Consider the following 15,109-nt stretch of genomic DNA (forward strand, 5'->3'; position numbering starts at 1 on the left):
TCAGTCTCTTGAGCATACTCTACATTCTATACCATACCTGATCATCCATCTCAATGTATATTCCAGCTCTATCCCTATCTGCCTGAGCATGTTTAGCACATTGAAGTATATCAATCTCAGTCTTAAATCAACTTGATGACTTCGAATCATAGAAACTCTCCAGTGAGGAAAGAGGCCATTCAGCACATCAGGTTTGCACCAACCCTCGGAAGAGCAAACCACTTTACCCTAGCGCTTCACCCTATCCCCGCAATCACACATCTACCATGTCAAACCACCTGCACATCCCGGGGACACGACAGGGCAATTTGCATAACTTACACATCTTTGGACTATGTGAGGAGACCAGAGCACCCAGAGGAAACGCAGGCAGACATGGGAAGAACTGCACACAGACACGCCCAAGGCTGGAATCGAACCTGGGTCCCCAGCGCTGCGAGGCAGCAGTGCTAACCACTGAGCCACCGAGGTGCCCTTAGTTACTTAGTTACTCTGCCTCCCGGGAGTCAGAACTCCCAAAACTTCACCACTGTCTCAGTGAACAAGTTGTTCCTCCTCTCCATCCTAAATGGATGTATTCTGAGATTATGTCTCCTTGAAGTCTTCCAGTCAGGACAGAACCCTTTCCACATCTACCTGTGTCTAACTTTTCAAGAAGTTTCTATGGGATCACATCTTCTTCATCTAAACTGTTGCAAATACAAACCCAGTCTCCATATTCTCAGGAATCAGTCTGGTGAGCCTCCACTGCATTCTCTTAATGAAAAGTATATATTTCTTTCAACAAACAAACCAAAACGTAGGAGGGATCCAAACTAAGTCAATCCTGCCCTGCAAAGGTCACGACTAAACCTGGAACTGCAAATGAACATGTCACATCCACGTATTGAAGTAATCTGCTTTTCCCTTTGTTCTGTGACTCATAAAATATGTGGTCCCTTGCAGGCGTTCCAATGTGCGCTGTTCCTAAATATTCCACCATCTCTGTTTACTACTGTACTAGCAAGCATGCTTAAGGTCACTGGAGCACATGGCTCACCTATATTTGAGTCAAAAGTTAAATGCCCACTGAATTAAAAACATGAATATCGGTAAAGGCTGCTGGCTGGTGTCCAAAATGTGTGAGGTTGTGCTGTTGCTGCCCATTAACTGTGAACATGAACACTACAGCTTGGCTCAGCAGCAGCCACACACACCGTTTCTGTAATCTTCAAATTAAAACAAAAGCCTGCATTGACTGACGTGCTCCTACAGCTGCATTCACCACCACACACCCCAGTTGTCTGAACTAAGCTACTCGCACAGAGCTGGGAAACATCAGAAAGGAAATGAGACTATAAGCAATGAACAATGACAGTGAACATTATTTAACAAATAGCAACAACATAATTGAAGTTACATAGAACATGAGTTACAGGAATGGGCACAAGGGTAAAGGCTATCATTGGACTCAGTGCTGAGCTCCCTCATTGCCAATGCAATGTGGCTGCAGTCTGTATTATCCAGAACAGCGGTGACTCTTCATAACTGAGCAGGATAAGGGCAGCAATGTCGTGGGAACAACATAATCTCTGATTTCCCCTCCAAGCCACTCGCTGTCCTGACTTGGAAATATACCGCTGTTGCTTCAGTTTCGCTGGGACAAAATCTTCGTATTCCCTCCTTAACAGCAATGTGGGTCAACTTACAGCGGTTCAAGAAGGCAGCTCACCACCACCTTCCCAAGGGCAACTAGGGACTGGCCGTAAACTCTGTCCATGCCAAGGAAAATCCCACAAGTTTACTTTTTCAAAACATATACAAACACCTCAAAATTCACTCAGCACTATTCTGCAATGTGTGGGGGTCACGTAAAGCAGGAGAGATCCTGACCCTCAGCAAGAAACTGTCAATCGGAAACATATTTTCCTTTGACTCCCTATCGTTTTTCAAGGGAAAGCAGTTTCCTGGAACGCCTCCGCATATTATTCTGGCTTGTATCCAGTGTAATACTGGTGTAATACTCTGACTCTGTTAAGGAAATGCAATCCTGTGGTTATTTAATAATAAAATTGCATGGGCCAAAGGCTACTCTATAAACACACTTAATGAATTCCAGGTCAGACTGGCGACATACCTGCCCACATCAAACTGGCAGTACACACTATCTGCTGTTGGAAGTAACACAGCAGCAAGGATGAACGGGGTGGGGGGGGGGTGCTTGTGTACTGAGAATGACGGGAGCCTGAACCCTGCTTCAGATTTTCCTATTTCAATTCCCAGAGATACCAGAGCAAATTGCAAGAAGGCCACTGTCTCTCAGGCCCTACTGAGATAGATCAGGGATAGAACCAGCGATCCCACCAGCTCCAGGGCCACAACCCAAAGAACATGTGCTCAAAAGAAGGGGAGGCAATGGCTTACTACTATTATTGCTGGGCTGTTAATCCAGAGACCCAGATAATGTTCTGGGCACCTGGGCTCGAATTCCACCATGGCGAGTAAGAAGTCTGGAATTAAAAATCTAATGATGGCCATTGCCAGGAAGAAATTCATGTGGCTCACTCAATCAGATATAGTAAGAACTGCTGATTCTGGAGTCAGATATAAGACAGTGTGAAGCTAGAGGAGGACAGCAGGCATCAGAGGAGCAGGAAAGATGACGTTTTGGGTCAGAACTCTTCTTCAGAAAAATTTTGGGTCAGGGCCTTTCTTCTGAAGAAGGGTCCCGACCCGAAATGTCAACCTTCCTGCTCTTCTGATGTTGCCTGACCTGCTGTGGTCCTTCAGCTCCATGCTGTGTTATCACCTGCTTCAGTCATGTCCTTTAGGGAAGGAAAATGCCATTCTTCCCTGGTCTGGCCTACATGCGACGCCAAAGCCACAGCGATGTAGTTGACTCTGAAATGCCCTCTGGGCAATTAGGGATGGGCAATAAATGCTGACTAGCCAGTGATGTCCTTATCTCGTTAATGAATAAAGGAAAAAAAATTCCTGTCCCTTTCTCAAATGGAACATTTAACACCACACACAGAGCACAGTAAAACTCCACAGCAGAGGTCATTTAGTTCTAATAATTTATATTGTTGATCATTTTCCAGGTGAGTGGTATCCTGCTCTCATACCCATCCTGTTCTCATCCCAATCCCAAAGAAAACACATACGACATGCCTCACTGACTACTGTCCAGTGGTTCTGACCTCCACAATCATGAAGTGATGCAAGAGGTTGATCATGGCCCACATCAACTCTAACCTCCCAGCCTGCTGCAATCCCCTGCAATTTGGCTACCAGCGAAACAGGTCCACAGAGGACACCATTTCCCTAGCCCTACACTCATCCATTGAACATCTGGATAACAGATAGCTACGTCAGGTACCTACCAAACTAATCTCAAAACTCTGAGACCCAGGTCTCTGCTCCCCCCTCTGCAACTGAACCCTCAGCTTCCTGACCCACAGACCACAATCAGTGAAGATAGACAACAGCACTTCCTCCATGTAAATCATCAATATTGGAGCTCCACAAGGACGCATACTCAGCCTTCTATGCTATTTCTTCTACACTCATGACTGTGTGGCCACATTTCGTACAAACAGTATCTGCAAATTCATTGTTGACACCCCCTTTGTAGGCTGGATATCAAACAATCAGACAGAATATTGGTGGGAGATAGAGTGCTTGGTGTTGTGGTGTAATGTTAACAATATCTTCCTCAATGTCAACTGAAGAGCTGATCATTGACTTCAGGAAGAAAGGAGGAGGGCACACCCCGATCTATATCAATGGACCTGAGGTGGAGAGGTCAAGATCCTGGGTGTGACAATAACAGACAATCTGTCCTGGACCTCTCTCGTAGATACAACAGTCAAGAAGACACAATGCCTCTTCTTTCTCAGGAGACTAAGGAAGTTCAGCATGTCCTTCACAACCTTCACCAACCTATACAGATGCACCATAGCAAGCATTCTACCTGGGTTTATACTGGCTTGGTACGGCAACTGCTCTGCCCAGGACTGTGAGAAACTACAGAAAGTTGCGTACAGAGGGCAGTTCATCACGCAAGCCAACCTTCCATCCATGGGCTCCATCTACACATCTCGCTGCCATGGAAAGGCTGCCAACATCATCAAAGACCCCTTCCACCTGAGTAATACTCTCTTTCGCTAGCTTCCATCCGGTAGAAGATATGAATCTTAAACACACATACCAACAGGTTCAAGAACAGCTTCTTCCCTGCTGTTATTAGACTGCTGAATGGACCTCTTTAATTTCAAACCGAATGTTGATCTTACTTGTGTGCAATCCCTGTGCACCCGTAACTTTCAATCCCTTGCTGTGTCTAAGCACCTTACAATCTGTATGTCCTTGTTAGCTATGATATGCCTGTATTGCTCACAAAACAAAACTAAACTTTACACTGTACTTAGGTACATATGACAACAATAAATCAAATCAAATCAAATCATTATTCCTTCCTCCAACTGAAGAACAAATTCAGTCTAAAATATTGACACAGTTCTACCTTTGTTCAGTTTCACCACTCTGTGTAAACTCTCCTGTTCTCTGCCCTAATTCTCTACCATTTAATTGGCTTGATGTCATCAGTTACAATCCCATGTTACAAACAAGAACCAAATATATATTTTTGTAACAGCTTTAATGCTGCAAGGCAATTCACGGTGGCATTATGAAACAAAATCTGACATCAAACCACTTAAGGAGATATTAAGCGAAGCGACCAAATGATTTATAAAAGAAATAGGTTTTGAGGAATGTCTTTTGGAGGAGAAAGAAATAAGAGATTCCGGGAGGGTATACTAGAATTCAGGGGCTAGACAGCTCAAGGCAAGGTCATCAGTGGTGGCACACATAGAGAGGTTTAAAAGGCTAGAATTGGAGGTGCTCAGAGATCTTGGGAGAGTGAGAGTCCTGAAGCAGGTGACAGACTTATGGAAGGTCAAGGTCATGACGATTACCAGGAAGGGTCAGAATGGCTTTGAGAAAGGGTGGCATGGTGGCTCAGTGGTTGGCACTGCAGCCTCACAGCGCCAGGGCCCCGGGTTCGATTCCCGCCTGTCTGTGTGGAGTTTGCACATTCTCCCCGTGTCTGCGTGGGTTTCCTCCGGGTGCTCCGGTTTCCTCCCACAGCCCAAAGATGTGCAGGTTAGGTGGATCGGCCATGCTAAATTGCCCGTACTGTTCAGGGGTGTGTGGGTTATAGGGGGATGGGTCTGGGTGGGATGCTTCAAGGGGCAGTGTGGACTTGTTGGGCCAAAGGGCCTGTTTCCACACTGTAGGGAATCTAATCTAAAAAAGTCGTATTTCAGCAAACTATGAAAATCTTTGAAGGAGTAATATGCTCTAAATAAAGGGGAGCCCATTGATGTACTATGCTTGGATTCCCCATGGCATTTGACAAATTTCTACATCAAAGGTTATTTTGCAAAGTAGGATGATATAGGATGGTAATGCTAGCATGGATAGAACACTGGCTGGCAGAAAATGGGACTTTTTCCGATTAGCAAAATACAGTAAATAAGATCTTGAAGGGGTCACCCTCAACTTGTTACAATTGAGACTAATGACTTAGATGAAGGGAGTGAAGGCATGGTGGCTAAATTTGCAAATGACATAAAGATAGGTAGAAAACTATTATATGAAAATGATATAACAAGAATATAGATGCGTTGATTGAATGTGCAAAAAATCTTCCAGATGGAGTATAATTTGGGGAAATGTAAAGTTGTTGACTCTGGCAGGAAGAATAAAAAAGCAGACAGTACTTAAAAGGGAATTGACAGCAGAATTCCAAGATGCAGAAGATCTAGATGTTCTGGTGCAGTATGTAATCAGGAAGGTTAATGGAACATATCATGAGAAGCACAGCAAAGTTAGGATGTTAAGCTTCAATTATACAGGGTGATGGGGAGCCCGCATCTCGAATGCACTGTACAGTTTTATTCTCTTTACTTAAGGAAGGGTGGAAGTGTATTGGAAACAGTTCAGACAAAGTTTACTGGATTGGTCCCTGGAATGAGTGGGTTCCTTTATGGGGAAAGGTTGTACGGACAGGGTTTGTTTCCACTGGAGTGTGGAAGAGTGAGGTGTGTCTGGATTAAAGTGTCTAAGATCCTGAATGATCTTGACAAGGTGGATGTGAAAAAAGATATGTTCTCCCATGGGTCAGTCCAGAACTAGGGGGCAGTGTTTTAAAATCAGGGATTTTTTTTAGGACAGAGGTAAGAGAAAACCCTTTAGAACCATGGAAACTAGGAGTAGGAGCAGGCCATTCAGACTGCACCAACATTCAATCTGACCATGATTGATCTACCTACCTCAGTGTCATATTCCCATTTGCTTCCTCAACTCCTTGATGCCTTTAAAATCTGAAAGTATATCTCTTTCTACAATATATTCAGGGACTTGGCCTCCACAGTCTTCTGTGGCAGAGTGTTCCACAGGTTCACTATCCTTTGGGTAAAAAGAAAGCTTCCTCATCTCCCTACCCCATACCCTGAAACTCAGTCCCCAGGTTCTAGACTCCCCAACCATCTTGCCTGCATCTAGTCTATACTACGCTATTAGAAATTTATAATTTTAATAAGATCCTCTCATTCATCTGAACTCGAGTGAATAGAGGCCCCAGACAATTCAATCTCTGCTCATAGGACAGTCCTGCCATCCTGGGCGCTGGCCAAGTGAACCTCCCTCTATGATAAGACTATCCTCTCTTGGGTAAGGAGACAAAAACTGCACACAACAGTTCAGGTGTGGTCTCACAAGCCCCTCTATAAGTGCAGCAAGACATCCCTACTTCTAAACTCTGATCCTCTTGTAATGACGGCCAATATACCATCTGCCTTCCTATTGCTTGCTGCTCACAGAGAATTGTGGGGCTTCTGACCTCTCTGTGTCATAAAGCAGTGGACGTGGATCATCACATATTTTTAAGGTGGAAATAAATACATTTCTGCTAAACAGTGAATCAAAGGTTATTGAGGGTAGATAGGAACATAGATTTCAGAAGGCAAACGGATCAGCCATGATGTTACTAAATGGCAGCAGATCAGGCTTAAAGGGCGAGCTGGCCTCCTTCTCTGTCTATCTTTTAAATTCATATTTGACCAATTGGGGGTAGGGGCCAATGATGATCAGCAAGAACAGAGTCGATGAGGAAAATTGATACAGGCAGCAAAGCTTTGGGCGATCAGGTAGTGAAATGGAGACTGTGTCTGATATATGACCAACATGGACAAAGCAGGATCATGTCATGGAGTGCAGGTCTGTTCGCAAACTGAGACATTAGGATCTGGAATGTATTGCCTGAGTGTGTAGTGGTAGCCCATTCAATTAAGGCCTTCAAAAGAGAATTGGCTGAGTACCTATTGCAATACAAAAAGTAATGGACTGAGGGAAATGGAGAGGTGTAGAACAGTTCCATTTGTCCTGAAGATTAATAACATGAACTTGATGGGTTGACTAGCCTCCAATGTTGTCCACATGGCAACAAGCTCGGAGGCCCCTGAATTCAGACTCACTATGCTACGCTCAAAGTAAGGTTACAAAGCCAATGATCTACTTCTCAGCATGGTCATTGTCGTACTGCAAGAAAGCTGACCTCACAGACATTCTCATTATGTAGAGAAACTAATCTGTTTTTTGCCTTTGTGATCGCTACTGAGAGATAAATATTAACCAGAAGATGGGGAAAATTCACCAGCTTTACTCCTGCTAACAGCTGGATCTTCCTGAGAGGCCAACCTGGGCTTTGTTTCATTGGAAGAATCGCATCTCCGTCTGTGCAGCACTCGCTCAATACTGTATGGAGCGTCAACCTGAATTGTGTTCTCAGGTCTTTGGCATGGGAGTTAAACCTATAACCTTCCAACTCAAAGGTGGGAGTGCTACCCACTGAACCACAGGTGACTCTCTCCACATGTTTCCTTGCATCAGCTCTATGTACGTAGACAGATAAATTCAGGTTCAACTATCTCCCAGGCTGATGTGGGGCAGAATGCTCTTGGGTGAGATACCAGTGCACTGATAATGCTCAAGGGACTGAACTCAGTTACAGTGAGCACCTCAGAAGACAGAACAAAATAATTTAAAACCATATGGACATTTACCATCAGAATGCTATTGTTACATCCAGTGTATAGAAATGATCACCAGCAGAACAAAGAGCAAAGAAATTTACAGCACAGAAACAGGCCCTTCGGCCCGCCCAGTCTGCACCGACATGCTGCCCATCACAACTAAAACTCCTTACCCTACCAGGGATCATATCCCTCTAGTCCCATCCTATTCATGTATTTGTCAAGATGCCCTTTAAAAGTCATTATCATATCCACTCCACTACCTCCCTCAGTAGCAAGTTCCAGGCACCCACCACCCTCTGTGTAAAATACTTGCCTCGTACTTGACCTTTAAACCTTGCCGCTCGCACCTTAAACCCATGGGCCCTGGTAAGTGACTCTTCCACTTCGGGAAAAAGCTTCTGACTGTCCTGTCTGTCTATGCCTTTCATAACCTTGTAGACCTCTATCAGGTCCCCCCCTCAACCTCCATTGTGCCAGTGAGAACAACCCAAATTTCTCCAACCTCTCCTCATAGTTAATGCCCTCCATACCAGGCAACACCCTGGTAAATCTTTTCTGTACCCTCTCCAAAGCCACCACATCCTTCTAGTGATGTGGCGACCAGAATTGAACACACTATTCCAAATGCAACCTGACTAAGGTTCTGTAAAGCTGCAACATTGCCTGCCAATTTTTAAGCTCAGTGCCCTGGCCGATGAAGACAAACATGCTGTATGCCTTGTTGACGACCTTCTCCACCTGCGTTGCCACTTTCAGTGACCTGTGTACCTGTATACCCAGATCTCTCTGCCAATCAGTGCGCTTAAGGGCTCTGGCAATTGCTGTACATTTTCCTTCTGGATTAGACCTTCCAAAATGCATTACCTCACGTTTTTCCAGAATAAACTCCATCTGCCATCTCTCTGCCCAAGACACCAACCGATCTACATCCTGCTGTATCCTCTGACAGTCCTCATCGCTATCTGCAATTCCACCAATTTTTGTGTCATCAGCAAATTTACTTATCAAACCAGTTACATTCTCCTCCAAATTGTTTATCTATATTTTATAAACAGCAAAGGTCCCAACACTGATCCCTGAGGAATGCCACTAGTCACAGCCCTCCATTCAGAAACACACCCTTCCACTGCTACCCTGTGTATTCATCTCAGAGTCATGGTACATGAAAATCATATGGATATTTAGCTGAACAGTTAGTTCAGCCACTAAAGTAATTCACTGCATGAAGCACATGTTGACCAATTGTTGGCATAGGAAGGAGCTGTCTCATTTCAAGGGTTCTGTTTACTTTTATTTCCACAGTTTGAAGTAATGGCATGGTTAAGGGTCTCTTTCTCATACCAAGACTGAGGAATCTGCACAGTGGAATCAACCTTAATTCACTCCAAAGGATCAGGGTCTAGAGTCATTACTGTCTCAGTTTCTATGTTTCTGAAGGAACATCTGGGTATTTTATACAATTCACAATGGAGCTCTGTTGCCTTGCACATGCTTCTACACTGCAGCTCGATCTTGAAGGTAAATGGATAGCTTAAAGCACAACTGTTCATATATAACCTGAAATGCTGAATATTTTGCTGGGATTGTGAGACCCACAGTCTCTCCATGGTTACACAAAAGTAGCTGTCCTTGTTTCAAAGTGCAAACATCTTGCATCTTCTTCCAAGTAAAATAATCCAGGCCCCCTTTAAATTCCAGCAATGAAACCACCCAGGGCTCGCTGTCAGGCTGACTTCAAAATAGGGTCAAAAACAAAGTTGCTGGAAAAGCTCAGCAGGTCTGTTGCATCTGTGAAGAAAAAAACAGAGTTAATGTTTCAGGACCAGTTCTGAGAAAGGGTCACTGGACCTGAAACGTTAACTCTGTTTTTTTTCTTCACAGATGCAACAGACCTGCTGAGCTTTTCCAACGACTTCTGTTTTGTTTCTGATTAACAGCATCCACAGTTCTTTTGGTTTCAAAGTAGGGTCATTCACATGAACCAGTATCAAAATACAACCATCAGATAAGGCTGGGAATTGAAAAAGTAACCACACCCCTCACCCTGCCACCTGGTTTGGTGCTCTTGCCTTCTTGTCCATTTCCCTGGTGTCAATCACGCGCCCCCCATTACCTGGTGCCGGGCACGGCTGGTATCCAGGAGCTGCTGAGAGTGCTGCTGTTGCTGCTGGAGATGTTGGACAGCATACTGCAGTTGCTGGCTCCCAGATGTGGGCTGGTATCTCTGCCTTGGAGTCACTCCTGTCGCTGTGTTATACGCACACTCGACCTCGTGATCCCAACTCAGGTTATCCACGAAACCCCTGTGTCCACATGTGTGCATGTATGTATGTAGAGACAGAGAGATAGAGAGGTGTTACCATGGTTAGCAGATGGGTAGATCTAAAAGAAGAGTCAAAAAGTATGAATGAATTAAAGTTTGTGCTTATCAATTCCGCTCGGCCCACACCCCCCAGCCACCGATGGTACTACATGAGGCTGTGGCATGAGAATCAACATCTCCCTCCAACATTACCTGCACCCTGTGCAATCTTATCGATAATAGCTGTCGGTGCAGTCGGCTGGGAGGGGCATGAAATTTATAAATGGTATCCTCGTACCCACCCACCCCACACCACACATAAACCCTGAGCAAGTGGCTGGGCAGGGCTGGATGGAATAGTCAGAGACTGAGTGAACACATCCTTCCACTGCACCTCCACAGGATGGAGAAAGGGAATCTTGAAGTAAAATTCAATTTCAGGAAGTGGGTGTAACTGGCAGGGACAACATTTATTACCATTCCCTAGTGCGCTGAGCCAGGGAATAATGTTCCAGAACCATTCAGACTTGAAGAGTCACTTCAGCACAAATTTAGGCAACAAAATATGAGCAGAATTCTGCCATTCGGCTCATTACATTTGGTCAACTATTTAATCATGGCTGATGTGTTTCTCAACTCCATTCTCCTGAAATGTTCCTGTAAACTTTGATCCCCGTTCTAATCAAGGACTTGTCTATCTCTGTCTCATATATACTCATAATGACTGGCTGATCCTCCTCATGTAACACTCCTCTCCACTGCACATCAATATTGAGTTAACACCTGCACTGGGGTACAGGTCCCCTCCTCTCCTGAAGGTTCTGACTCTCACTGGGGTACAGGGGTCCCCCTCCCATCCTGAAGGTGCTGACTGTCACTGGGGTACACGGTCTCCTTCCCCTCCTGAAGGTGCTGATTTTCACTGGGGAACAGGGACCCCCTCCCCTCCTGAAGGTGCTGACTCTCACTGGGATACAGGGTCCCCCTCCCCTCCTGAAGGTGCTGACTAACTGGGGTACAGGGTCCCCTTCCCCTCCTGAAACTGCTGACTCACTGGGGTACAGGGTCCCCCTCCTCTCCTGAAGGTGCTGACTCTCACTGGGGCACAGGATCCCACTGCTCTTATGCAGGTCAAATGGCAGATGTTGGTGTGATTTAACATTTTATCTTCATCCTTCAGTCCTGGATTTCCCATAGTACAGAACCTCAGGAAAACTGCTAATATAACACTCCTATTCAAAGAGCAGGGGAAGGCAGGAAACTATAGCACAATTAGTCAATTAACAACTATTTTTGGAAAAATAGCGGAATCTATCATTAAGGAAGTAATATCATTGCATTTTAAAATCATAATCAACATTGCTTCATGAAAGGGAAATTGTGTCGGACAAATGTATTCAAGTTTTCTTAGAATCACAGAATCCCTACAGCGTGGAAACAGGCCATTCGGCCCAACAAGTCCACACTGCCCCTCCGAAAAGCATCCCACCCAGACCCATTTCCCAAGTCTAATCCACCTAACCTTAACATCCCTGGGCACTATGGACAATTTAGAATGGCCAATCTACCTAACCTGCATATCTTTGGGCTGTGGGAGGAAACCCACGCAGACATGGGGAGAATGTGTAAACTCCACACAGTTACCTGAGGCTGGAATCGAACTTGGGTCCCTGGTGCTGTGACGCAACTGTGCTAACCACTGAACCACCGTGCAGCCCTGTTTTCGAGGAAGTCTCAACCACAGCAATTAGAGGAGAACCAGTAGATGTCATAGAGTCATCCAGAGTCACACAGCACAGAAATAGACCCTTTGGTTCAACTCGTCCGCACTATCCAGACATCCTAATCTGACTAGTCCCATTTGCCAGCATTTGGCCCATATCTCTCTAAACCCTTCCTAATCATGTACCCATTCAGATGCTGTTTAAATGTAATTGGACCAGCCTTCACCACTTCCTCTGGCAGCTCATTCCATACACACACCACCCTCTGTGTTCAGGAACGTCCCTTTTAAACCTTTCCCCTCCCACCTTAAACCTTTGTCCTCTAACTCTTGAACTCCCCACACTGCGAAAAATACTTTGGTTATTCAGCCGATCCTTGCCTCTCATGATTTTATAAACCTCTGTAATGTTACTCCTCACTGTGACGCTCCAAAGGAAAAAGCCCCAGCCTCTTCAGCCTCTCCCTGTAGCTCAAAACCTCCAACCCTGGCAACATTCTTGTAAATCTTTTCTGAACCTTTTCAAGCTTAGCAACATCTTTCCTGTCACAGGCATACCACAATAGAACACAATATTCCAAAAGTTACCTAAACAATGTCCTGTACTGTTGCAACATGACCTCTCAATCCCTACATCCCATGTTCTGACCAATGAAGGTCAATATACCAAATGCCATCTTCACTGTCTACCTGTGACTCCACTTTCAAGAAAATATGAACCTGCACACCTTGGTCTCATTGTTTGGCAACACTGCCTAGGGCCTTACAATTAAGAGTAGAAGTCCTGCCTTGATTTGTCTTACCAAAATGCTATAACTCACATTTATGTAAATTAAACTCAATCTCCTGCTCCTCAGCCCATTGGACCATCTGATCAGAATCCTGTTGTACTCTGAGACAGCCTTCTTCGCTATCCACTACACCAACAATTTTGGTGTCATCTGCAAACTTACGAACTATAACTCCTATATTCACATCCAAAGCATTTATATAAATAATGAAAAGCAGTCGACCAACGGTCACAGGTCCCTGGTCTGAAAAACAACCCTCCACCAGCGCCCTCTAGTTCCTACCTTCAAGCCAATTTTCAACACAATTGGAGATAATGGGAACTGCAGACGCTGGAGAATTCCAAGATAACAAAATGTGAGTCTGGATGAACACAGCAGGCCAAGCAGCATCTCAGGAGCACAAAAGCTGACGTTTCGGGCCTAGACCCTTCATCGGAGAGGGGGATAGGGTGGGGGCTCTGGAATAAATAGGGAGAGAGGGGGAGGCGGACCAAAGATGGAGAGTAAAGAAGATAGGTGGAGAGAGTATAGGTGGGGAGGTAGGGAGGGGATAGGTCAGTCCAGGAAAGACGGACAGGTCAAGGAGGTGGGATGAGGTTAGTAGGTAGATGGGGGTGCGGCTTGGGGTGGGAGGAAGGGATGGGTGAGAGGAAGAACAGGTTAGGGAGGCAGAGACAGGTTGGACTGGTTTTGGGATGTAATGGGTGGGGGGGAAGAGCTGGGCTGGTTGTGTGGTGCAGTGGGGGGAGGGGACGAACTGGGCTGGTTTAGGGATGCAGTTGGGGAAGGGGAGATTTTGAAACTGGTGAAATCCACATTGATACCATTAGGCTGCAGGTTTCCCAGGCGGAATATGAGTTGCTGTTCCTGCAACCTTTGGGTGGCATCATTGTGGCACTGCAGGAGGCCCATGATGGACATGTCATCTAAAGAATGGGAGGGGGAGTGGAAATGGTTTGCGACTGGGAGGTGCAGTTGTTTGTTGCGAACTGAGCGGAGGTGTTCTGCAAAGCGGTCTCCAAGCCTCCGCTTGGTTTCCCCAATGTAGAGGAAGCCACACCGGGTACAGTGGATGCAGTATACCACATTGGCAGATGTGCAGGTGAACCTCTGCTTAATGTGGAAAGTCATCTTGGGGCCTGGGATAGGGGTGAGGGAGGAGGTGTGGGGGCAAGTGTAGCATTTCCTGCAGTTGCAGGGGAAGGTGCCGGGTGTGGTGGGGTTGGAGGGCAGTGTGGAGCGAACAAGGGAGTCACGGAGAGAGTAGTCTCTCCGGAAAGCAGACAGGGGTGGGGATGGAAAAATGTCTTGGGTGGTGGGGTCGGATTGTAAATGGCGGAAGTGTCGGAGGATGATGCGTTGTATCCGGAGGTTGGTAGGGTCGTGTGTGAGAACGAGGGGGTTCCTCTTTGGGCGGTTGTGGCGGGGGCAGGGTGTGAGGGATGTGTTGCGGGAAATACGGGAGACGCGGTCAAGGGCGTTCTCGATCACTGTGGGGGGAAAGTTGCAGTCCTTGAAGAACTTCGACATCTGGGATGTGCGGGAGTGGAATGTCTTATCGTGGGAGCAGATGCGGCGGAGGCATTGGGAATAGGGGATGGAATTTTTGCAGGAGGGTGGGTGGGAGGAGGTGTATTCTAGGTAGCTGTGGGAGTCGGTGGGCTTGAAATGGACATCAGTTACAAGCTGGTTGCCTGAGATGGAGACTGAGAGGCCCAGGAAGGTGAGGGATGTGCTGGAGATGGCCCAGGTGAACTGAAGGTTGGGGTGGAAGGTGTTGCTGAAGTGGATGAACTGTTCGAGCTCCTCTGGGGAGCAAGAGGCGGCGCTGATACAGTCAACAATGTACCAGAGGAAGAGGTGGGGTTTGGGGCCTGTGTAGTTGCGGAAGATGGACTGTTCCACGTAACCTGCAAAGAGGCAGGCATAGCTGGGGCCCATGCGGGTGCCTATGGCCACCCCCTTAGTCTGTAGGAAGCACCTACACAGGCCCCAAACCCCACCTCTTCCTCCGGTACATTGATGACTGCATCGGCGCCGCCTCTTGCTCCCCAGAGGAGCTCGAACAGTTCATCCACTTCACCAACACCTTCCACCCCAACCTTCAGTTCACCTGGGCCATCTCCAGCACATCCCTCACCTTCCTGGACCTCTGAGTCTCCATCTCAGGCAACCAGCTTGTAACTGATGTCCATTTCAAGCCCACCGACTC

The 15,109-nt window shown here is 46.2% G+C and overlaps 1 protein-coding gene across 2 annotated transcripts in view; it reads right to left on the bottom strand.

Moving 5' to 3' along the window:
- ttll5 (tubulin tyrosine ligase-like family, member 5) overlaps nt 1-15,109 on the bottom strand; it is a 419,059-nt gene that overhangs the window by 41,435 nt on the left and 362,515 nt on the right. For both annotated transcript variants that reach the window (XM_059648892.1, XM_059648891.1), the window contains one exon: nt 10,195-10,384. In XM_059648892.1, coding sequence (XP_059504875.1) covers nt 10,195-10,384 — 190 coding nt within the window. The remainder of the gene's footprint in view (nt 1-10,194; nt 10,385-15,109) is intronic.

Source organism: Stegostoma tigrinum, chromosome 10 (assembly GCF_030684315.1).
Source record: "Stegostoma tigrinum isolate sSteTig4 chromosome 10, sSteTig4.hap1, whole genome shotgun sequence".
Taxonomy (NCBI): domain Eukaryota; kingdom Metazoa; phylum Chordata; class Chondrichthyes; order Orectolobiformes; family Stegostomatidae; genus Stegostoma; species Stegostoma tigrinum.